This window comes from Panthera onca, chromosome A2 (assembly GCF_046562875.1).
Source record: "Panthera onca isolate mPanOnc1 chromosome A2, mPanOnc1 haplotype 2, whole genome shotgun sequence".
Taxonomy (NCBI): domain Eukaryota; kingdom Metazoa; phylum Chordata; class Mammalia; order Carnivora; family Felidae; genus Panthera; species Panthera onca.
In genome coordinates, this window is record NC_138340.1 from 81,152,634 (window position 1) to 81,176,368 (window position 23,735).

Here is a 23,735-nt window from a genome sequence, read left to right on the forward strand (position 1 = left end):
GTGTAAGCCTATTCTGTTTCTCTGAAGTCTCAGAGAAGGCCATCACACATGGGTACAGCAAGGCATGACCACACTCACACATACTGAATGCCCATCGTCCAGGCCCCACCCCTGGAAATCCTAACTCAGGAGATTCAGAGGGAGGCCCTGACATCAGTACTTTCAGCCTTCCCCAGACCCTTGTGGTGAGTGGCTACGTTTGGTCCCACTAAGTGTACATGATGCAACAGCCTTAGATACGATCATCACAGTTCATCCCATTGACATCTGGGCAAATTGATTTTGGGGAACAGTAAAATCAATGATAAAACTGGGTTTTTGCAATAGGGAGAAAAAGCCTGATTCTTATTAGACCTCCCTCAGATCTACCTGGTCTTTTTCTCTTTGAGTGGCTCTATGAAGGAAGATATAACCTTTCTGAAATAGAAGAGAAGATGACTAAGGAGGAGGTGTACAGAAAAATTAATAATAATGATACATTTTAAAGCAGGCTTCATCTTCTATAATACGAAATAACAGGAAGCATGACCTATATTATCAACAGTCATGAACACCAATCCAAAGATCTTCCTCATTCATCAAATACTGAGTACCTGCTAAGACAGGGACTGAGCTAGACCCTTGACTTTCAAGGTATGGTCTCGGGAATTACAATTTAGAAGAGACCAATAATTATAATCAGTGGGAGAAAAGTGGAAAATTACACAAAGTAGTGAGTATTGACCCAGTCTTAGGGGAAACTTCAGACAAGCAGAGGACAAAACGAGGCTTTTGAAAGCTACAATGATTAGGGTTTAGGGAAAATGGGAAGAGAGTGAGGGGGAGAAAACAGCGTTTTCCAGAGTGAATGGAACTCTGCAGTGACACAAAGGCTTAAAGCAGTGCGGTGCGTTGTGTGAATTCCAGATGGTTCTACAAACTGTCCTGTCATGTTCTGGAGGAGTTGGGGCAGGTGGAAGGCAGAATGGTTGCACTGATCTAGGTCAGACTCCACTCATACACATCAGCCCAGTCGTTCTGGGATATTATGAGTTCCTAGAGTCGCCATAAAAAATTAGATGGCCAACCAGCCTTGCTAGCCTAAAGCAAAAAACATATGATTTTTGTCAGATTCTGCTGCAAAATCCTCTTTCTCCAGACTAATCTGTTCATGTCATCCTTATTGGTACTTGGTTGCATTTGCTGTTAGATTTCCTTTTTATTCTAGACTGTGGAATTTTTAACCTCCTTGGACACAGGCATTTGTTTTTGGATGATGTTTTGTGGGTGGTCACATGAACCTGAGTTCAGTGTGAATTGTAATTTCAGTTTGGTGAAAAACTTTGCATCACGCAGGAATTGTATTGACCCACCTCAAGAATTGCCCCACTCTCCTGTTGTTATCACATAGACACCTGACTGTTAACTCATGCCAACTCCCGTCTCCTCTGCTGTTAACTTCCTTCAGTTGGGAACATTGGCTTCCGTTGTTTTGTTGTTCACTTAATTTTCCATTATAAGGTGTACAATTGAAATATATAGACAAATACAAAGAGTCATGTAACAAACACCCATTTACATATTGCAAGACTTAATCAAATCTAAATGTTTTGCTCTATTTGCACCAATTCTTTTTACAAACTAAAACATTATAGATACAGTTAAAGTTCTGTCTCTTCTGAGTCTGACTCCCCTTGTCTCCAAAGGAAACACCATCCTGATCTTAGTGTTTATCATTGCCATTCATGGTTTTATACATTTTCTACATACATGTGTCCATAAACAACATGTAGTATTGCTTTATACTTTCTATTTTTTTAATTTTCTTTAACGTTTTTATTTATTTTTTAGACAGAGAGAGACAGAGCATGAATGGGGGAGGGTCAGAGAGAGAGGGAGACATAGAATCCGAAACAGGCTCCAGGCTCTGAGCTGTCAGCACAGAGCCCGACGTGGGGCTCGAGACATGGACTGTGAGATCATGACCTAAGCTGATCCTATGACCCTTAACTGACTGAGCCACCCAGGCACCTCGCTTTATACTTCTTAAAATTTTGTTTATATTATTGTACCCCTGAGGTATCTATCCGGGCCTTGCATTTTTATCGAAAATTAAGTTTTTGAGATTTATTGATGATGACACAAATAGATTTCACTTTTTAAAACTACTTTATAGCATTCAATATATGACTATACCAAAATTTATTTTTTATTGCATACCAGTAGACATTTGCATTTTTTTCTAATTTTTCAATATCATAAAGCTGCAGTAGACATCCTTGCACACGTTTCCATGCACACAAATATATTGGGTGTGTATATATATATATATATATATATATATATATATATATATATAAATCAACCATCGTAATTGTCTCACACATGACAGCATAATCATGTGTGAGTATTCTACCATTGCACTGATGTTTTCAACTTGTAACTTTTCACAGGAATTTTCCTCATGGAGATGTATAAGCTTCAGTTCTGAACCATAGGATAATTTAAGGAGTAATCAAATGTGAGTACAGAATTGGAGAGGAGGATAATATGCCTTCAAGAAACTTGGGTTCAATTTAAGGACTGATCTTGCCCCTTTTTCTGTTTCCTTGACATGTAAATGGGTCACTATCCCCCTTATATGGACTGAGAGCCAACTGAAGTATTTAGCCACTGAATTTAATGCGAGCTTTTGTTAGAAGTACACACATTACCAGTTATTGCCTTGGGAGGAAATAAGTCTCATATGTTTTCATAGTGATTTTAACTTCATTTATTTGCTGTTGCTAGGTACTCATCCATGTGTTAGGTGCTCTGGGTTGTCGAAAGATGAAGTCGTCAGAAGAATTTACAATCCCACGAAGAAGAGATGCTTAGGAACACAATCAGTAGGATTGTGGCATCTGAAATAGACTATTTTCTCCCTTAGTGACACTCAGGAAATGCTTGTCTCCTGCTGTTGATGAATAATTTCGGAGTACTATGGATCATGCTGAAGAAAATGAAATCCTTGCAGCAAGCCAGAGGTACTATGTGGAAAGGCCTATCTTCAGCCATCTGGTCCTCCAGGAAAGACTTCACAAGAAGGACAAGATTTCAGATTCCATCGGGGATAAGCTGAAACAGGCATTCACGTATGTTGTGTTTTAACTTTTTCCTTTACTCTGTCATTATGAGAGAAGCAAGGTCAAATGTATAAAGAAAATCTGGTGCAGTGGAGAAAAAACAAAAAGTGAGCACTCAGGATTTGCAGAACTGTCCACATGGTTCATTCAGGGATAGTATTTGATTGAACCCAGGCTTCATTATGTATTTCACCCTATTTGTTAAATTCTGATTATGCTTGCATCTGTTTAATGGTTTATTTAAACACCCGGCTTTCCCATACTCCAGCACCTTCCACACATCCACCTTTTGCCTTCGTCTCTCAGGAATGTTCCAAACTTTTTTTCCACTCTGATTTCTCCATTTGGCAACATCCTGAATCTACATCCCAACCTAGGCTGTCAAGGACAGCATCCTATGACTCTTTGTTTTGGAGACGCTTTCACAGCCATGTTGCAGGCCTGGGAACAGTAATACATGTGTGCCTCTCAATAGCTCCCAAGCTTCAAAACCAAACCATTCTAGACCCTTGGGACGACACCTCTGTGCTCTGTGTTCATGTAAGCTTCACAGAGACCCTCCGCTCTAAGTATGACCATCAGGAGAGTTTTAAAATGTATACCCTGGAGTCAGACTCTCCGAGTTTTAATCCTAGTCCCAACCACCTACTAGCTGTGTGCTTCAGTTTCCTGCTGTGTAAAATGGGGATAATAATAGGACTTACATCATAGAGTTACTGGGGATTAAAATCCATTAAGATATGCGAAGTGCAAGGCACGTGGCAAACAGTATATAAGCATAGCTATTGTTAATACCTTAATGTTCTAAAAAAAGAGTGTGGCATCTAATCTAATTTGTTTCGCTCAAACTCATGACTGTTGCCACAGTTGCCCCACATTTGCTTCCAGTATCTTCCTAAACCTGATAATCAGATGCTTTGGCCACTAAAGACATTATTATATAAAGTACCGTGCGTGGTGTAAGAGTACATTGTCCTTTGAATGGAATAAATTGCTTCCTTGTCACCAGGAGGACTTGGGGCTGCCAGAGTGAGGGACAGACTCATCTGTCCATGCTCTTATTCAGTGATGTCTTTGATGATGGACATAGAGTGGGAAAAGGACTGACCGTGGCCCAGAGCATATTCATGTATCAAAATTAATTGAACTACGTAGGGACTAAATGCAAAGCCTTGGTTTTATCCACCTAATCAAGACAACCAGACACAGAATCCACTACTATACTCCAGTAACAAATGGTGTTTTGAGTTTTCCTAATCAAAGATACTAAAGCACTTCAAATACATATTCATAAAGCTCATAACACATACATGTCCTTCATTTTATAAGGAAGGGGGAAACTAAATGGGTGGGCCTGCTGGTCAATGGCTCCACCTTCAAAAATTGACCGAAGCAGTAAGTAATTCCCCTACTTTGATTTACACCAACACAGAAAGTACATTTAGGATGTCATCTATTAAAATAATAGCTTCCAGGGTATCCCCATTATTTCAAAACTAAGTTTTTCTTATTTCTCATGGTAAGTTGTAGAGCATTATCATGGAGCCAATTCAGATGTTTCCATTAAAAAAAAAAAAAAAAAAGAAAAGGTTGCAAGAAGCTTTTGTTGTTTCTGATCTCCCCCAAGTGGCAAGGTCGCTCTTAGCACCAAATGTGAATTTGTCCCTATTGCGCCACAATATGAGGAAGGGAAGACACCGTGGTGTGAATTTGGTGGAAATGTTCGTCTTTTTTTTTTTTTTTTTTTTTTTTGGTCCTCCCAGATGTACTCCTAAGAAGATACGAAATATCATTTATATGTTCCTGCCCATAACTAAGTGGTTGCCCGCGTACAAATTCAAAGAGTATGTGTTGGGTGACTTGGTCTCAGGCATAAGCACAGGGGTACTTCAGCTTCCTCAAGGTCAGTAGGTATATTTATTTCTTTTTGTTGTTTCCCTTGCTGTTATCTCTTCAAACAATTGTTGACCCGTTTTCTGTTTAATTTCATTATGATTGCAAATTCATACTTTTATCATATCATTCTAAAGGAATTTCTCGGGGGCGCCTGGATGGCTCAGTCAGTTGAGTGTCCAGCTTCACCTCAGGTCATGGTCTCACAGTTTGAGTTAGGCCCTGCGTATCGCTGTCACCGCTATCAGTGCAAAGCCTGCTTTGGATCCTCTGTACTCCTTTCTCGCTGTCCCTCCCCACCGCTCATGGTCTCTCTCTAAAAGGAATAAACATTAAAAATAATAATAAAATAAAGGATTTTTTCAGAAATAATTAACCCTTTAAAATCCCAGAGATAGTAGTTGTAGAACGTAGTGATACTACTTTGCAGATCAGGACCTTTCGGAACTGACTGCACATGGCCTACTTCTTGCTAGGTTAATCAGTTATTCATTGAACACGTTGTTGGGGTTTTCTTTTTTAAGGTTCTTGACCTATAAATCCATATTCTAATTACAAGGGACTGGGATAGACTGAGTTCCTCTACGTTTGTGTGATTTTATATGTGATATAAGAATTTCAGAAAATGCTCATTTATTCATCTATTCACATGTTTATCAAGCATCTGCCTGACCCTCCTTTTCTGTATGAACTAACCATTTGATAAGGCAGAAAGACATCAAACAAATAAAAGCACATAAAAATTTGGGGGGTGCCTGAGTGGCTCAGTCATTTGAGTGTCCAACTTTTAATTTCAGCTCAGGTCATGATCCCAGGGTCATGGGATCGAGCCCTGCATCAGCATGGAGCCTGCTTAGGATTTTCTCTCTCTCCCTTTGCCCCTCTCCCTGCTCGTGTTCTTTCTGTCTCTAAAATTAAAATTAAAAAAAAATTAAAAGCGCATATAATTTTTTAATTACAAATGATGTTAAACACTCTGAAGGAAAATACAGAGTGCTGGAAGATAATAATAGGGGAACCTAACTTGAGTAGCTAAATCACAAAAAGTTCTTTAAGAGAGAGAGAGTTGAGCTGGGTCCTGAAGGATACTTGGGAGGCAGGTAAAGAATGAGAGGAAGTGCATTTGAGGCAGCAGGGATAGTATGTGTGAAGACACTTAGGAGAAGAATGGAGTATTTGAAGAAGCAACTGAAAAGCAGCTTGCTAGGGGTGTGGGGGGCTAGGGGACGGTGGCCAGCGAGGTGAGCAGCGGCAGGTCTACAGATCCTTGTTGGCCACTTTTTGGATTTCACTCTGAGGGCACTGAAAGCTATCACCATGCTTTCACTTGGGGTTTCTTTCTAAGAGATCACTGAGACTGCTTTGGGGGGGTGGATTTGGTTGGTGAGAGGAGCATCAGAAGGAAAGTAGGGAGACCAATAGAGGTGATAGTGACTCATTGTAGGCGAAAGGTGATAAAGGCTTGAACAGCTTCTAGGTCAGTTGCCAAGAATCTATTCCCTTCTTCAGTTTCACAAAAATTAATTAGCAAATGATCAATTGGTCAAAAGAAAAAAAAAATCACGTCCCCTAATGATCATTCAGCTGAATTTTTAATTTTCCAAGTGATTGATTTACCAAATCTTTTAAGCAAAAGCCTTAAACCAGTTTTAGGACATTTTTTCTCATCCATTTTGGCACCAGCACCCCAAAGACAGAGAAGGGGATGGGTTCAAAGGCAGAGGTGGGAGCAGGGAGGGGAACATCCAGGGGTTCAGCAGCGTTTGAAACAAGTGAAACTGACCTTTGGTCAATTCGGACAGATAAGGCCACAGGAAGTGATGCAATGAGCCCATGTAAACTAACACTTTGGAGAAATCCTCAGGATTGTGCCAGAAATTTATCTTTGACCTCTTACCCTCCTTCCATTTTGATCTAGGGTGGTGGCTATAAAAATGGAAAGAATTACAAATATATGTGCTATATTTTGTGGTAAAATTCAGCCAGATGGGCTGTTGGATTGATTTGGGGGAGAATAGGGAAACAAGGCATGTCAAGAATTACTTTAAGGTTTCTGGGCTGAAGAGTTAGATTGGATGTGAGGGCAGTGAGGAAGAAGGATGGTCAAGAATGTCTGAGATTTCTGGTTCCAGCATCTGAGGGCTGGAGGTGCCAATTGCAGACATAATAAAGACTGCAGGAGGAATGGATTTGAAGGGTAAGTTTGAACATGTTAAATTTGAAACACTTGGGAGATAGAGACATGGACAGTGCATGTTAATATTTAAAATACAGGCTCAAAAGAGAGGTGTGGGCTCCGATGTCAGTCTGGGGATCTTTGACATATGGGGAACATTTAAACCATGGCAGTAGACAAGGCCACCCAAGAAGAGAATGTGGAACAAAAGAGGAGGGAGCCAAGATCAAGCTTTGTCCAATATTGAAAACCAAATAAAGAAGGAGGAACCAGCAAAAGAGACTGAAAAAACATCTGGAAAGGAGAAAGGAGAACCAGGAGACTGTGGTATTGCAGAAAGGAAGACATAATTTCAAAACAAGGAATTATCCAGTAGGTCAAACACTAAGAGGTGTAAGTCATCCCACAATCAACTTTGTATGGAAAAGATATTTTTCTGCCCATCACTAGTCAATGAAGATGGATAAATATGAAAAACAAAATGTAGCACAGATAGAAATCCAAGAGATACTAAGTTAATTGCTTGTGGTTGATACATTATTAGTAAAAGGATTTTGTTAAGCATTGAATTAATTGATTCATTAATTTATCTCTAATTTATTTAAAGTCCCTCTGGGAGCACCCAGATGGCTCAGTCAGTTAAGCATCTGACTGTAGAGCTGGACTCAGGTCATGATTTCGGGTTCCTGAGATCGAGCCCCATGATGGACTCTGTGCTGACAGATTGGGATTTTGTCTCTCCCTCCCCCTCCCTCCCTCCCTCCCTCCCTCCCTCCCTCCTTCCCTCCCTCTCTCTCTCCCTCTCTCTCAAAATGAATAAACATTAAATAAATAAAGTCCCTCTAAAATGATGGTAAAGGAGAGGGAAATGGTGTAAACTAGCAAGGACAAAGAAAATGGGAGAGGAGACACTGTGGAGCAGGAAAAAAAAAGATGGCTAGTGAATGACAAGGGACAACGGAATTATCAGTGGAAGAAGCTGGTATTTCGGTGTGTGCCTTGGGAACGTTGGGAAATTGGCAGCGCTGAGTATTGTCTAAGGTGAGAGGCAGATGGCTAGAAGCAAGAGGATGGGTTGAAAGTCTGTATAATAATTAGCACACACATAGAGACCCAGGTGCCCACACCGGCACCATGCTGTGGATGGAAGGGTGAAAACCATGAAAGATGGTCAGGGGGAATTAAGTCCACACTGAGCTGTGCGCTAGTGAGGGTTCTTCCTTGCCCTGTGCACCTCAGAAGAGCCTCCAAGATCTTGCAGCCCAAAGTAAATGATGAGTTGCCCCCAGAGATAGTGACAATTGGGGGTTCCCCAACCAAGATGCCTACAGTTCATCCAATGGCACAGTAAAGCCCATCAATAAATGAACTGGCCAATGCACATGAGGCTTCAAGGAAGAAAACAAACAGAAAGAAGACCATTGGGTACATAATTAGTGGAGAAGGCAAAATAAAACATTTGTTCTGTAATATCCTCAGCAAGGTGTAAAAACAGATCGAATCCATAAGAACAGGATGTGATTTTAGAAAGGGCCTTCAGAGAACAACAAAGAGCTCATAGAAATTAACAACATAACTAGAATAAAATAGTCAAGAGCTGGAAGATAGAGGAAATCTCCTGGAAATAGAAGTAAACTATGAATACGTGAGCAGTAAGAAAGACAAGAACACCAGGGGATCAGGCCTGGTATTCCATCATCTACTGGCAGTTCCAGAAAGAAGAGGTTAAACATAAGAGACTATCGAAGAGTATTTTCAAAGTTGAAGTACATGAGTTTTCTGACTGAAAGAAACCACCCAGTACCCAGCAGAATAAATAAAAAATAAAATTAGACACACCATAATAAAATATCAGAAGACTGGAATAAATAGAAGATCTCAAAACTTTTTAAAAAGGAAAAAAAGTCACATAATAGTGATATAACAAAGAGGCTGAAAAAACAGAACAGAAAGCCTATAGTTTACATCTGAAACTGATAAATTAAGAATAACATGGGGTGCCTGGGTGGCTCAGTCAGTTGAGCGTCCAACTCTTGGTTTCGGCTCAGGTCATGATCCCAGAGTTGTGGGATCAAGCCCCACATTGGGCTTCATGCTGAGCGTAGGGCCTGCTTGGGACTCTGTTTCTGTCTCCCTCTGCCCCTCTCCCTCTCTCACTGTTGCTCTTTCTAAAATTAAAACAAACCACAACAATGCCAACACATGATTTACAGTAAGGTTTCTCAACCCCACACCATACTGGTAGCAGCCCCCCACCCTCAGTCAGTCATGATAATAAAACAAAAAATGTCTCCTGACATTGCCAGATGTCCCTTGGGGGGAAAAATCCTCTCAGTTAAGACCTGCTGATTTAGAGAGATGAGATAAATGGTAGAAAAACAGCTTGGGGCACCTGGGTGGCTCAGGCAGTTAAGCGTCCGACTTTGGCTCAGGTCATCATCTCGCGGTTCGTGAGTTCAAGCCCCACGTTGGCTCTATGCTGACAGCTCAGAGCCTGGAACCTACTTTAGATTCTGTGTGTGTCTCTCTCTGCCCCTCCACCACTCACACTCTGTCTCTCTCTTTCAAAAATAAATGTTTAAAAAAAAAGAAAGGCAAAAAGAAAAACAGCTAAGCAACTTGGAAGCCAGTGCCTCTGGGTAGCAGAACCTGGAGGCAAGGCAGAAGAGACTCGACTTTTCTTCAGAGCCATTTAGTACTGCTTGGGTTTTTAAACTATGGACATGTGTTCTTTTGAAATAAAAATTAGAACATAGAAATTTGGTTTTTTAAAAAAGACAACATTAAAATGACCATATTGTTACATGTGGAGGAGGGATGCTTCCCCAACTCTTCTCTTGCCAAAATTTTTTCTCCACAACATGACAATGCATGAAGTGAATTTTCTAGTTGTCCAGGATGTTTGGGTAAGGTCCCTGAGCTGAGAACAAAGGGTGTTTATTGTCTCCATATTCTGAATACCAGACCATCTATGCCAAACTGTAAGTGAATGACACCAAACTGTCTCTTTAGTGCATCACTTCAATAGGATATATGAGGGGACCAGGTATTATGATAATCGATTTGGAATGAGAATTTTCTAGGGAGAGGTGAAAGCACTGTTTCTCCTCCACTGAAAGTCGAGGAAGGAGGGACTGCAAGAGAACCACTCAGAGCACAGGACACATGTCCCCTCGAGTTTTGGGGGGTTGTTGCTAATTATTGCAAGAAAACAAAATCTACAGGTAAAAGGGTATACACCTCCCATGTAGGCAGAATGGAGAGCCGGTGGTCATGGCCTGCACTTCCAAAGTTTCTTGGGGTACAGGTGTCAGGCTTTCCCATTGGATAAGTGGGTGCCCCGGAAGGTCACCTGGCTTGGCTCATTTGGAAGGTACCTGCCCGAGACGACTGCCTACAGAGGAGCATATGGCAGCAGAGAGAACCTGGAAAAGGTGTAAGAACTGGAAGCTGGGAGTTCCTTATTGAAAAGGGATTCCCCCCCCCCCCCGAAAACACAAAAACACCCCATTAGAGAAGCAGCCAGCATTTGGCCATCAACACAGATTATAGCTACACCGGTCAAGTAAGACTATCTGCCCTCATCTGGATTGGGAAAGAACAAAACAGAAAAGATCCACCCCCTGGCAAAGAGATGACGAGGAAAATTGTCTCAGCCCAGGAGGAGGATTGGGATGGAATGATGGACAGGTGAAGACACATCTGCTTAAGTTAACATGGCTCTCACCTCTTCATCATACACAACTGAGAGAAAAGTGCCTATAGCCCTCTGGTTTCTAATCTCCCCATTTCTGTTTGGTTTTAATCCCACAGGGTTAGCCTTTGCGATGCTGGCTGCTGTGCCTCCGGTGTTTGGCCTGTACTCTTCATTTTATCCTGTTATAATGTATTGTTTTTTTGGAACCTCCAGACATGTATCCATAGGTAAGAGCTTAGCGTTGCTATTTTAGTACCGTTCTGTTTGGATCTCTGAGCTCTGCAGTGTGCCAAAGAAATAGTGTGTTTGTTACCAGAACCTCTGCTTAATAACTTTTGTTACTGCATACTGCCTTAGAAGAATACACTGCCCCCCCCCTCCAGATTTCTAGAACTAATAGCTTTCTTATGATCTTGGCGTAAAGGAAAAAGATAATTTTCTTGTGTAAAAAGAGCAAATTGTTGAAATTTGTGAGATCTTTAGCTCATAATACAATTTGCTTGTATCTGATTTTTCTTTTTGTTTATTAGTGGCATTGCATGTTCCCAATTTCTATGCACATATTGCATTTTCATCCTATTTTAGGCTCTGGATTGTACATGATTTTTCCCAGTGTATTTAGGATAAGATTTATACTGATTTTGTTAAGTGTTGTTGCTGCATGAGGCTGCCACCAGCAACACATACACAGTATTTCCAGTGGCTGGTGCCGGGTAAAAAATAGCCCCCACACCACCCCGAATTTAGCAGCTTAAAATACTTGTTTCATTATCTTGCATGGTTCCCATAGGTCAAGACTTGAGAAGTGCTCATCTGGGCAGTTCTGGCTCAGGGTCTGTGGTGCAGATTCAGAGGGGAAGCTTCTCTCCACGTGGTTTCCTAATTGAGCTCTCGCACACTCAGGGCCCCAGCACGCGCAACTATTACAGCCGTCAGCTGCATCACTGCATCACCGCATGTTCCCTGGCCTCAGAAGCCACACAGTATCACTTGGCCGCATTCTTTTCGCAACTAGCATGTCACAAGTCCATCCAGATTCAAGGAGAGAGGAATTAGCCTACCTCTTAATGGGCAAATGTCCAGGTTCTAGAAGAGTCCATGGGATAGAAGATATCATCGTGGTCATGTTTAGAGAATACGATCTGTACATACACAGCTTACACATAAACCAGGAGCAGAGGCTTAAGGAAAGCAGGGCAGTTTTACGTCAGTGATGAGTTAGTGACCTCACCTGTGTCTCCTTGCGTACCGGCCACAGCCATGTGAGATATGCTCAGCATGATTTCCCTAATGCTTCATCATTTTCAGGTCCGTTCGCTGTTATTAGCCTGATGATTGGTGGTGTGGCTGTTCGATTAGTACCAGATGATATAGTTATTCCAGGAGGGGTAAATGCAACCAATGGTACGGAAGCAAGAGATGCCTTGAGAGTGAAAGTCGCCATGTCCGTGACCTTACTTTCAGGAATCATCCAGGTAGTATTCACTGATAGAGAAATGGGCTGTCATTTGTTCATTTGATAGATACCTTTTAAGCCCTTGTGGCTGGTCTACGTGGTGGGCAAGGTCAGCCAGCCAAGTCCTGAGATCAGGGTTCCAAGCGTTCAGGAACACCACTCCCCTGCATGCCTTCCTTAAGGTGGTATATATTAGGAACTAGCAAGCTTCAGTTGCATACTTTAAAGATTCCAAAAAGCAAGAAAAGTTTAAAGCAGGACTGATTAGTAATTAGTAATCTCTTGTATGCTTGAAAGGAGCAGGAGGTGACCTTGACCAAACATGCCCCCAGTTCTGAAGAGCAGGGAAAATATGAGTGTGCCCCTCTGCTCTGTGGGGCTGCAAGCCACTGCAAACCTTCCCTTGTTTTCTGCATAACCACTGATTTGCGAACCACTTAACTGCTACAGATGCAAGGTTGCAGTGTTAGAAAATGGTCCAGAAAGAACTTGTGTATGTTTTCTGTTGGTTTTAACTTCCTGATCTATCACATGATTTATTTGTTTCTTTGTCATTAAAAAAAAAAAAGTTTTGCCTAGGTGTCTGTAGGTTTGGATTTGTGGCCATATATCTTACGGAGCCCCTGGTCCGTGGGTTTACCACCGCGGCTGCTGTGCACGTCTTCACCTCCATGTTAAAATACCTGTTTGGAGTTAAAACAAAGCGGTACAGTGGGATCTTTTCAGTGGTGTATGTAAGTAAGCTACTTCCTGACTTACTGCTACTTCTTTTTCCCCTCTGTATTTGCCCCTTCTCTTTTGTATCTCTTTTCCTTTCAAGGCTCACTTTTCTTTTTTCCAAGAATTAAAATAAAATGGAAAAGATTTCATTATTCTAAGACTTTTCTGAGAACCCTACAAGGGAAATTAAATCTTAAAGTCCCATTTTATTAATATGTGATACCTCACAAGGAATTTTTTATTAGATCTTTACTTGGTGACTGCCCCTTCACCTTAATTAGCTGAAGAGACCGCTTTTTCCTAGAACCAAATTGTGTTCTCTTTGGGAACTAACATGATTTAAAGGCATTATGCAAGAACACATCTCTCTGAAACTGCTTACTCTAGCAGGCAAAAAAAAAAAAAGTAAATCTATAAAAGATTTAACTAACACAATTACCCATTTAATCTAATAAAATATATGTAGACCCTTGCACCCAACTCAGAGAAAATATAAATTATTTGCAAGCACATAGGGAACAATGGTGAGAACTGATCATGTTGAAACTGATCACAAACTCTAAAAATTCAATTATTTTTTTCACACAGTGCAATATAATTAGCAACCAATAACTAAATACAGCTTTAAAACCCCCATACATTTGGGAACCAAAAATCCTGCTTCTAAATATTCCCTGAATAGGAAGAAATTATAAAATATTTAAAACCAAATGACAGTTAAGATACTACATATCAGAAGTTCTGAGATGCCGCTAAAGCTAGTCTTGCCCAGAAGGACCTATGGCCTTTGTGTAGGTATTTCTGTGCCTGTCAACATGCTGAGCATGGCAGTGGGTGAACAGAGATGGCCCTTGCCCTCTTAAAGCCCACAGTCCAAAGAGAAGATGGATAGTAAACCATTAATTGCATCAATATGTAATTAATTACAAATTGTGTTAAGTGTTACGAAAGTTGAATAGGGAGTCCAAGAAAGTCATTTTGAGAAAGTGACGTTTAAATTTATTCCTTGATTGATTAGGAATGGAATCAAGCTGTAAGAACATTCCCTGAATAACTAAAATCTTCGTTTCCCACAGTAGCTGATAACATGCTTCCTACTCTGAGATTTCTCTCAATGCCTCATCACAAAAGAAATAGAGCAGATAAGCACTGAGTGTGCCCTAGACATTGACAGGCAAGGTGTGGAGCCTGGACTCAGTGTAACCTACTCTCCCAGAGTCTGAGCATATTGGGGTGCTGAGGCTGCAACCCTCGGAGAAAATTAAGTGACTTTTCTAAGTCTCTGGGCTTCTTCCAAACTTCAGCACTCTCTTGCCTTCGAAGTGCAACTGATCCCTCTTTCATCTGCTAACGTGACTTCTTTCTCCCTCTTTCACCTCCAAAAGTCCTTTCTATGTATTTACCTTTGCATTATTTTGCTGATATCAACCCCTAATCCCTTCCGAATGCTCAGGACTCAGCTTAAGGGGTACTTTACTAAGTATGATAATACTACATTAAGCCAGAACCAAATCAAAAAAACACCAACTATAAGATTGTTGGAAGGGCACCTGAGTGGTTCAGGCAGTTGAACATCCGACTCTTGATTTTGGCCTGGGTTGTGATCCCAAGGTCAGGGGATCGAGCCCTGTGTCAGGCTCCGCACTGAGCATGGAACCTGCTTAAGAGTCTCTCTTTCTCTGCCCCTCTTCCCCACTTGTGCTCGCTCTCTCTCTCTCTAAAAAATAAAAGCTAAATAAGATTGTTGGATAAGAATTACAACCATAAAGCTGTATGACTGGGTAAAAATGCCTCCTAATTGGTGAGAGAGAGACATTTCAGTCTGAGAACTTTTAACTAGAAATGCACAATAAGGGGATGGCTGGTGTGAATTCGTGCACTAGTGTCTCTGTCTATTCAGGGGCCATTGCCTGATGTAAACATCCAGTGTTCGCTGTGTTACAGAGTACAGTTGCTGTGTTGCAGAATGTTAAAAACCTCAACGTGTGTTCCCTAGGCGTCGGGCTGATGGTTTTTGGTTTGCTGTTGGGTGGCAAGGAGTTTAATGAGAGATTTAAGGAGAAATTACCGGCACCTATTCCTTTAGAGTTCTTTGCGGTAAGTCAACTTTGGCCACAGGTGCCTAGTCATTTGGGTGAGGGATTGGGACAGGGGAGGAGCAAGGAAATTCTACCTTTTTTCCTCCCAGTTCTGCCAAGAGAAGGTTAGAATTTGTCAAGGGGAACTTTTACAAATATATGGACAACAAAGAAAATCTATTAGAGTATAGACAGGGATGATTTTTAAAATACAGATGAAAGCCATCCCTAAAAATTTTAATATGAATTACCTCGGAGTGATGAGATGATGGGAGATTTTTCTTCCTCAAAATTTTTATTGTCTGCTTATTTTATAATGAACACACATAACTTTAATCACGTGAAAAAATTAAGCTGTTTCTATTTTGAAAAGAGCAAGAGACCAAGGTTCCCATACTTTCTTGGTTCCTGGCACTCCTAGGCCAAAAGAAATACCTAGCAGTTCCATTTATTAAGTAGTTAGGTCCAAACAACTTAATACATATTTACATCTAACAACTTGGGAACTATTGTAAAAATAATGCACATGTATTGAAATACTATACATTCTATTACATTCTTAAATGACCACAGTTGTTTATTAATAATGTTACCTTACTGTTGGTTCCCTGCAGCAGCCACCAATGTGAGGGATGGCTGCCCACCCTGGCCAGACCTAATTGTCAACTGAATGGCCCACCCAGAAGGTTCTATAGCAACAGTTCTTCAAGATGAAGAAAATTGCTTTCTGTCCTTCTTTTATTTTTCTGTTGCACTTCAGTAAGGGTTGTATTTTACACACCGATTAAATCTATGTCCTGACCATCCAGGAAGGGCTCATGCACAGAGGCACTGTGACCCTGGCTGTAACTGAGATGGGAGAAGACCACTGAGGGGGGCTGGTGGACACCTCTAACCACAGTCGGTGCTGCCGATGTGGAAACAGGGTCAGCAGAAGGATTGTGGATCCAAACATCCATTTTGTAATGACACCCTGTCAGTATACTACCCTCATATACACTTTTCAGCATCCCTAGTTCATGCCATGTTAGCCAGAAACTCCTTTCAACTACAAAAGGCAAAGCCAGCTCCTGAAACGTTTTTTGGCTCTTTCTGTTCACAACTAGCCGAAGCAAAATAGAAAAGAACTCCAGACCACAAGGAAACTGTAGAGTCCATGTTAATTTTGTGGAGAAGAGCCATTAGGAGAAGTTAGAAATGCTGGAAGCTAACTATAATTCTTTTTAAACTGAAAGCTGAAAGGGGGAATAGATTTTGGCTTGGCTAACAAACTGAAACTCACTTTGGCAGTGGTTGAATTTTCATCTATAAAAGGCACCTTTGGATTTATGTCTGTTTTAGGTGGTGATGGGAACTGGCATTTCAGCTGGGTTTAACTTGCAAGAATCGTACAATGTGGATGTCGTCGGGACACTTCCTCTGGGGTAGGAGAACAGTTTTAAGTAACAGTGTGGCTTGAGTTATCAACAGATCTGTTATTGTTTCTAACTCTTGCTATAGTATTCTTACAATCAAAAATATCTCTTTTTTTCTACATACCAAATATCTGAAATTTTGGAGTGTTTTCCTTTGTAGTGTGTATGTGGGGTTTTTTTCTAATCATGGTAAACACACACACAACAGAAAATTTATCATTTTTGTCATTTTGAAGTATATAGTTTAGTATGTTAAGTATATTCACATTGTTGTGAAACAGATATCTCTATCTATATCCCATTTTGTTTATTCATTCATCCAACAATGGACATGGGTGTGCAAATATGTCTTCAAGACCCTACTTGCAGTTCTTTTGTATAAATACCCAGAGATGGGATTGCTGGATTGTATGATAGTTCTGTTTTTAACTTTTTGAGGAACTTCCGTGCTATTTTCCATAGTGGTTACACCATTTTACAATCCCACGACAATGGGATGCAGTGTTTTCTTTTGTTTCCTATTGTTTCGCACTTCCTGGTTTTTAAAATCTCTCCTTAGGCGGCATAGGAACTAAGAGCAAAAAGACCTAAATCTAGCCTGACACTTACTAGCTGTGTACCTTGGGCAAGTTGCGTCTCCTCTCATAGCCCCGGTCTCCTCCAGGTTAGCACAGCAATCAATGCCTGTCTTGAGGGTAACTGTGAAGCTACAGGAGCTAGTGCACATAAAACACCTGGAGCAGGGGCGCCTGGGTGGAGCAGTCGGTTAAGCATCCGACTTCAGCCAGGTCACGATCTTGCGGTCCGTGAGTTCGAGCCCCGCGTCAGGCTCTGGGCTGATGGCTCGGAGCCTGGAGCCTGTTTCCGATTCTGTGTCTCCCTCTCTCTCTGCCCCTCCCCCGTTCATGCTCTGTCTCTCTCTGTCCCAAAAATAAATAAAAAACGTTGAAAAAAAAAATTAAAAAAAAAACACCTGGAGCACACCTGGAAAGTATTTAAGACATGTTAACTGGAAGTTCTGTGGCTCTTTATTTCAACAAATTTTCTAGTTTCAAATGATATATGCTTTGTCATTAATATTCTTTTGTCTAACTCTATATTTAAAAATGTGTACTATTCTTGGGGCGCCTGGGTGGCTCAGTAGGTTGAGCGTCCGATTCTTTGCTTCGGCTCAGGTCATGATCTCGTGGTTCGTGAGATCAAGTCCCATATCGGGCTCTGTGCTAACTGTGCTAATCCTGCTCGGGATTCTGTCTCCCTCTCTCTATTCCTCTGCTGCTAGCTTGTTCTCTCTCTCTGTCCCTCTAAATAAATAAATAAACACTCAAAATTTTTTTACTATTCTCTTTATATTTGAAGACACTAGAGTAACTATGAGCTTCTCCTCACCTCACTCGGTTCCTCTCTGACATGCTCTGGCTATCTCTGCATCTCTCTGTGTGTCTCTGTCTGTCTCTTGTACTGTCTCTTTCCCTTGCCACCTCGTTTCCAGATGAGCAGAGTCAGATGCCCAGGTGCTGGGCATTGATGAACCTGGCCTTGCCTCTGGTACCATCTAAGAATCTCCTGGGAGGCACAGAGGTAGAGGCTGCTCTTCAAGCCAGAGTTCACCCCCAACACCCAGAGCAAGTGTTGAAGGAGGTAGCACGCAGTACACTTCAGAACAATGGATTGCGGTCATGAACATGTCACTTACGATTCCCTGTAAAGGTATAACCAAGTAGTAACACTTGGTTTTCCATTTGGACTTATAACTTATAAAATACTTTCATACCCACCACCTCCGCTGGTGCCCACAATAACACTATTGACATATGTCCCCTCCCCGTTTTATAAGGTAAGAAAGTTCACTGATTTAGCATCTGTTTATTGAGTGCCTAGTATGTGCCAGGGACACAGCCATTAAAAACAAAAGTAGCCACACAAGCAAAAAAGTGTCTGTCCTCATGGAGCTTATATTATCCAGGGGAACAGGGGAAAGGGATACAGAGAATAAACAGTGAGAAGTGCTGTGAAGACAAGAGAGGCCAGGTAAGGGATGGGAGGGGCTCAGGTGACTGTGTGAGGTAGGCTATCAGAGAAGGCAACATTTGAGAGACACCGGTGAGTCCTAGCCTGGACCCAGAATGCCGTCATCCAGTACTCAGTTGTTGGCCGTTTCTGTTACCTCACACCTGGGTCTCTAACATAATTAGTCATGTGATAAACATTAGTCTTCAACTAGATCCAATACATAATTCTATTCAGTAACTAATCAAATAATTTGATTACATGTGAATTCTACCCAAGACATTCCTTTCCCTATTGCATTGTACCCAAATATGTTGCTTTTCCTCCATGTGTGAGAGCCATATTTTAAAGGAAGAACAGGTTTTACCTTTTCTAAAACTTGGCCACCCTTTCTGGAACTTCGTCCAAAACCAAGCAGAAAACAAAGAATGCTTCTCTGACTATGTATCTACATATCCCAGTACTGTTTCAGTTATCTGTGAGTCTTACTGCTGGATAATACTCCGAAACGAAGTCTTAAAACAACATCCGGTTATTTGCTCACAATTCACAACCTAGGTAGGGCAGCTGGGTGGCTCTGCTCGGGGCCTGTCATGCAGCTGCAGATGTCTGAAGGTGTGCCTGGTGCCAGAGGCTCCACGAGGGCTTCACTCACGTTCTGATACCTCAGGTGGAGGGCTGCAGTGGCGGACAGCTGGCTGCCCTCTTCTCCCCACGTGGTGACTCCGGCAGGGTAGCCAGAGTCTTTCACATGGTGGCTCAGGGAAACAAGACAGAAAAGCAGGAGGTGCCGAGCTGCTAAACGCACTCATATAGTGTCACTGGAACCACATCCAGTTGGTCGAAACCAATCACAAATCCAGCCCAGACTGACCAGAAGAGAAACAGATTCCTCCTCTACATGGGGGGAGCAGCTCCCACAAGTATGGGAGGAATGGTTGGTGGCCATATTTGAAAGCAAACTACCACATTTATCTATACACGCACAGTACAGTGTCCAGAAAGTGACAGTTGACTCTTTTTGCTTTTTTAATGTTTATTTTTGAGAGAGAGAATGAGCAGGGGAGGGACAGAAAGAGAAGGGGACAAAGGATCCAAAGCAGGCTCCATGCTGACAACAGAGAGCCCGACGCGGGGCTCGAATTCACAAACCATGAGATCATGACCTGAGCTGAAGTTGGACGCTTAACCGACTGAACCACCCAGGCACCCCGACAGTTGACTCTTAAAGATCCCAGCCATGGCAATGTATCCTGTTTCTTGGTTTACTTTCCTTAACTCATTCCAGAATATGTTCTTTTCTCATATTCTTATTCTGCAATCCCAAATCTGCTACAAGGTCTTCCCTCTTGGCTAATGCTTCTATAGCAAAGTGTAAGGGAAAGACAGTAAGTTTTATAGTCAGAGCTCCTGGGTTTGACTCCCTCCTCCATCTTGGGCAAATTATTTAACATCTGCAAGGATCCATTTCTTTCCACCTATAAATTAGGATAATAATGGCATCTATCTAACAGGATTGTTGTAAGGACAGATAACATAGGTCAAGTATATGGCACGTAACATAGGCTTAGTATACATTCAGGTTTTTTTTTTTTCCTTCTCTCCCTTCTTTCCCTCCCAGAACCTGAGACACCACCCCCTTCATCACTAGGATATGACACAATAAGAGAAATAGTTGCAGGGAGGCAGGTTCCCATGTTTTTTGTGGTACTTGGTGGATGAGCCATTTGACCTTGGACAAGTTGCTTAGTTTCACTATGCCTCATTTTCTTCATCTGTAAATGGGGAATATAGTGGTGCCTAGCTCACAGGGCTAGCAGAGATAAATAAGCACAGAACTTGGCAGAGAGGCAGCACCTAAATAAATCATGGCTATTGTAAAAAAAAAAAAAAAAAAAAGAATATAGTACATGAATTAATTGTTATTTAGACCAATGCCTTGAATTGGATCAGGTGCCTCTGAAAACCTCTGTCGCCCCCTCCCCCCATTCCATTCTGGGGAATCCCTATTCTGTTCCTTTACGACAAGGGTTCCAAACTGTAAGAATGGACCACAAAAACTGGGTTCTCCACTGCCCCCTCCAATTACCCAGGACTCCCAGGTGAGTCCCAAGGAGTATAATCTTCCGTTGCTCTTTTTTCATGTTAGAGACTCACCTGAAGGGGGCCTAGAAAGCAGAGTCCTTACTTGAAATAACAAGGGGGAACAGTCTGAATAGTCGTTCTCCTCTCAGATGGCCCTTGTTGAGCACCCTCCCTGAGCTCAGACTTGGGTTCAAATGTCTTGTGCCATCTGAGCACTTCGCTGACCCTCTCTTCCTGTTCCATGTCTTACTTACACCTGCCATACAGGGTGTCATGAGGTATGAGGTTACTCCTTTTCTAAATAAAACGGCATCTGATGTCTCCTGATAACCCATTCAGGTAGAAAGCTGGTACTCTAGGGTTGGGGCCTAAAAAGAACCTGTGTGTGTCAAAGAGGGCGCTCCTTTTTGCCAAAGCAGAGCAAACAAGTATCCAAGCATTGATCGCCTCATTTGCAGATGATGCCCTTTTGAAATGCTCCCCTCTAGTTGCATGTTTTTTCCCAGTGGTCACAACGCTCAGGTTAAAGTCAGCTTGACCTTTCAGGCTACTACCTCCAGCCAACCCGGACACCAGCCTCTTCCACCTCGTGTACGTGGATGCCATCGCCATAGCCATTGTTGGATTTTCAGTGACCATCTCAATGGCCAAGACCTTGGCAAATAAACATGGCTACCAGGTGGATGGCAATCAGGTAAAGATCATTAATTCCCTGCAGATACTTCATTGTGGTATAATCATCCTGCTATGCTACATAAGGCAAATGAATTGGATTTCTCTATCTTGATAGAAAAACTTCTAGTTTGATGATGTATTTATTCAACACTACATTTTTTTTTTCATTATTTATGTGCATTAGATCATCAGAACACTGAGGTACAGAGTCCTACCTCATGTTACAGCTAGGGGTCTTGTTAGGAAGATGAAATCTCTGATCGGAGGCTCTCAGTTTGCCACACTCTGACAGACATTGGCCCTGTTTTTAAAGCTCACAGCCTGAGAAGCAAATGTTGTTCTAGAACCGTTCTACTCTACAGGAAGACTTCTCTTTGTTCATTAAACTTGGAACATATGATTCATCACTCAAACTCCACATTATATTCTTTGCCACCTCCTTTTATAACTATCTACTGACTCACTATCTACAGATAAGGTATTTAATCTGAATACCATAAGCCATAATTTTGGCATGACGATGACTATTTTAACACACCATACATTTCTAAGAGAAGATTATATGCTCCGCGTTCACACAAGACACAGTGATCCAACTAGGAAGACAGGACGTATCCCTGAGAGCAGGACTCACTCACTGGTCCTAGGAGGACACTGTGGCATGTGTCAAAGAGCAAGAGATTGAGCATTTAAAAGATGCCAATGGTTCTATACACCAGTAAATTTCTCGTAACAAAAATATTTTGTCCCTTGCTGCAGTTTTCTTTAAAAAAAACAAACCATTTTTAGTGTAGGAGAGTGTGTTTGGCAAAGAGGGGACTAGGTAGTGACTGCAGCTTTTATCTCTGACAGAACAAGAACTCTGTTTTTCTCCCACCTTATTCAATAATCCCTATTTTAAACTCATGCCCAACAAACTCTTGTATCTAGAAAAAGAATGAAGAGACAGCTTCTACTGTTGAAAATGTGTATTAAATGGGCCATCATGCCTTTTTTCCTGAAGAATGACTGACCTCGTGTGTGCTTTGTTTCCCCCTGGAAAAGGAGCTCATTGCCCTGGGACTGTGCAATTCCATTGGCTCACTCTTCCAGACTTTCTCAATTTCATGCTCCTTATCTCGAAGCCTTGTTCAAGAGGGGACTGGAGGGAAGACACAGGTGTGTATGCAACTGGCCTCTGAGGACTGGTGATTTGGGGTGGTAAACTTTAAAATTTTTTTTAACTTTATTTACTTTGAAAGAGAGTGAGAGAGCTGGGCAAGGGTGGAGGGAGGGAGGGAGGGAGGGAGAGAGAGAGAGAGAGAGAGAGAGAGAGAGAGAGAGAGAGAGAGAGAATTCCAAGCAGACTCCACACTGCCAGCATGCCACCACGGGGCCCAATCCCAGGAACCATGAGATCATGACCTTAGCCAAAATCCAGAGTTGGATACTTAACCCACTAAGCCACCTAGGCGCCCCTGGGATGATAAACTTTAATCCCTTGATCCTATTCTGAACCCCAGCAAAGCTTTTCTGTCTGAAGATTGATGCTCCAGTGAGCTGTGTAGTGAATCAGAGAAAGGCATGAATGATTGAAGCAAATCCCAAGAACTGAATCTGTAGGAAAGAGGTATATTCTCCGGTTAAATTGAAAATTCTACAACACCACTAGCTGCTACCAGTAAACCTCAAAGTTCACGCATAGGATGTTGTCATGAAAGCCTGGGACTGGGTATGGTCAGGATGCCATTAGTGCATCCAATAGAACCTTCTGTAGTGACAGAAGTGTCCACTGTTTTGCACCATCCAATATGACAGCCACAAACCACCTGTGGCCCTTGAGCACTTGATACGTGAGAAATGCAACCAAGACCTGAATTTTTTAATTGTACTTAATTTTTATTTTAAAAACGTAATGGCTACATGTGGTTGGTGGCTACTACATTGGGCAGGAGAGTCTCATTTGACTGTTGTGGGTCTCGAGTCAGCACCATTATCTCCTTTCCCTCGCCCCTGGCAAGGGCATTTTTACCAGGGTATTTAATCATTTCAGCCTCTGTATAGAAGCTCTAAGAGAGGGGCACCTGGGTGGCTCAGTTGGTTGAGTGTTTTGACTCTTTATTTCGGCTCAGGTCATGATTTCATGGTCATGGGATCCACTAAGTGTGGAGCTTGGGATTCTCTCTCTCTCTCTCTCTCTCTCTCTCTCTCTCTCTCTCCCTCTCTCCCTCCCTCCCTCCCTCCCTCCCTCCCTCTGCCCCTCTTTCCTGCTCGTGCTCTCTCTCTTAAAAAAAAAAAAAGTAAATAAAAAATAAAAGGTATAAGAGAAACTGAACTTCATAAAGGGAATGGGAAGGAATATTGGTGTATGTAATGGTTTTGATGACTTGTTTGAACCCATATTTTCTTGATCTTCCTGCAGTGATTATCAAAACACTAAGATCACC

The 23,735-nt window shown here is 41.9% G+C and overlaps 1 protein-coding gene across 1 annotated transcript in view; it reads left to right on the top strand.

Moving 5' to 3' along the window:
* Positions 1-2,914: 2,914 nt before the first annotated feature.
* SLC26A5 (solute carrier family 26 member 5) overlaps positions 2,915-23,735 on the top strand; it is a 32,494-nt gene continuing 11,673 nt past the window's right edge. The window contains exons 1-9 of the mRNA XM_060632278.3: positions 2,915-3,113; positions 4,868-5,007; positions 10,987-11,097; positions 12,179-12,345; positions 12,896-13,060; positions 14,991-15,143; positions 16,466-16,548; positions 21,181-21,328; positions 22,354-22,467. Coding sequence (XP_060488261.1) covers positions 2,962-3,113; positions 4,868-5,007; positions 10,987-11,097; positions 12,179-12,345; positions 12,896-13,060; positions 14,991-15,143; positions 16,466-16,548; positions 21,181-21,328; positions 22,354-22,467 — 1,233 coding nt within the window. The 5' untranslated portion in view covers positions 2,915-2,961. The remainder of the gene's footprint in view (positions 3,114-4,867; positions 5,008-10,986; positions 11,098-12,178; positions 12,346-12,895; positions 13,061-14,990; positions 15,144-16,465; positions 16,549-21,180; positions 21,329-22,353; positions 22,468-23,735) is intronic.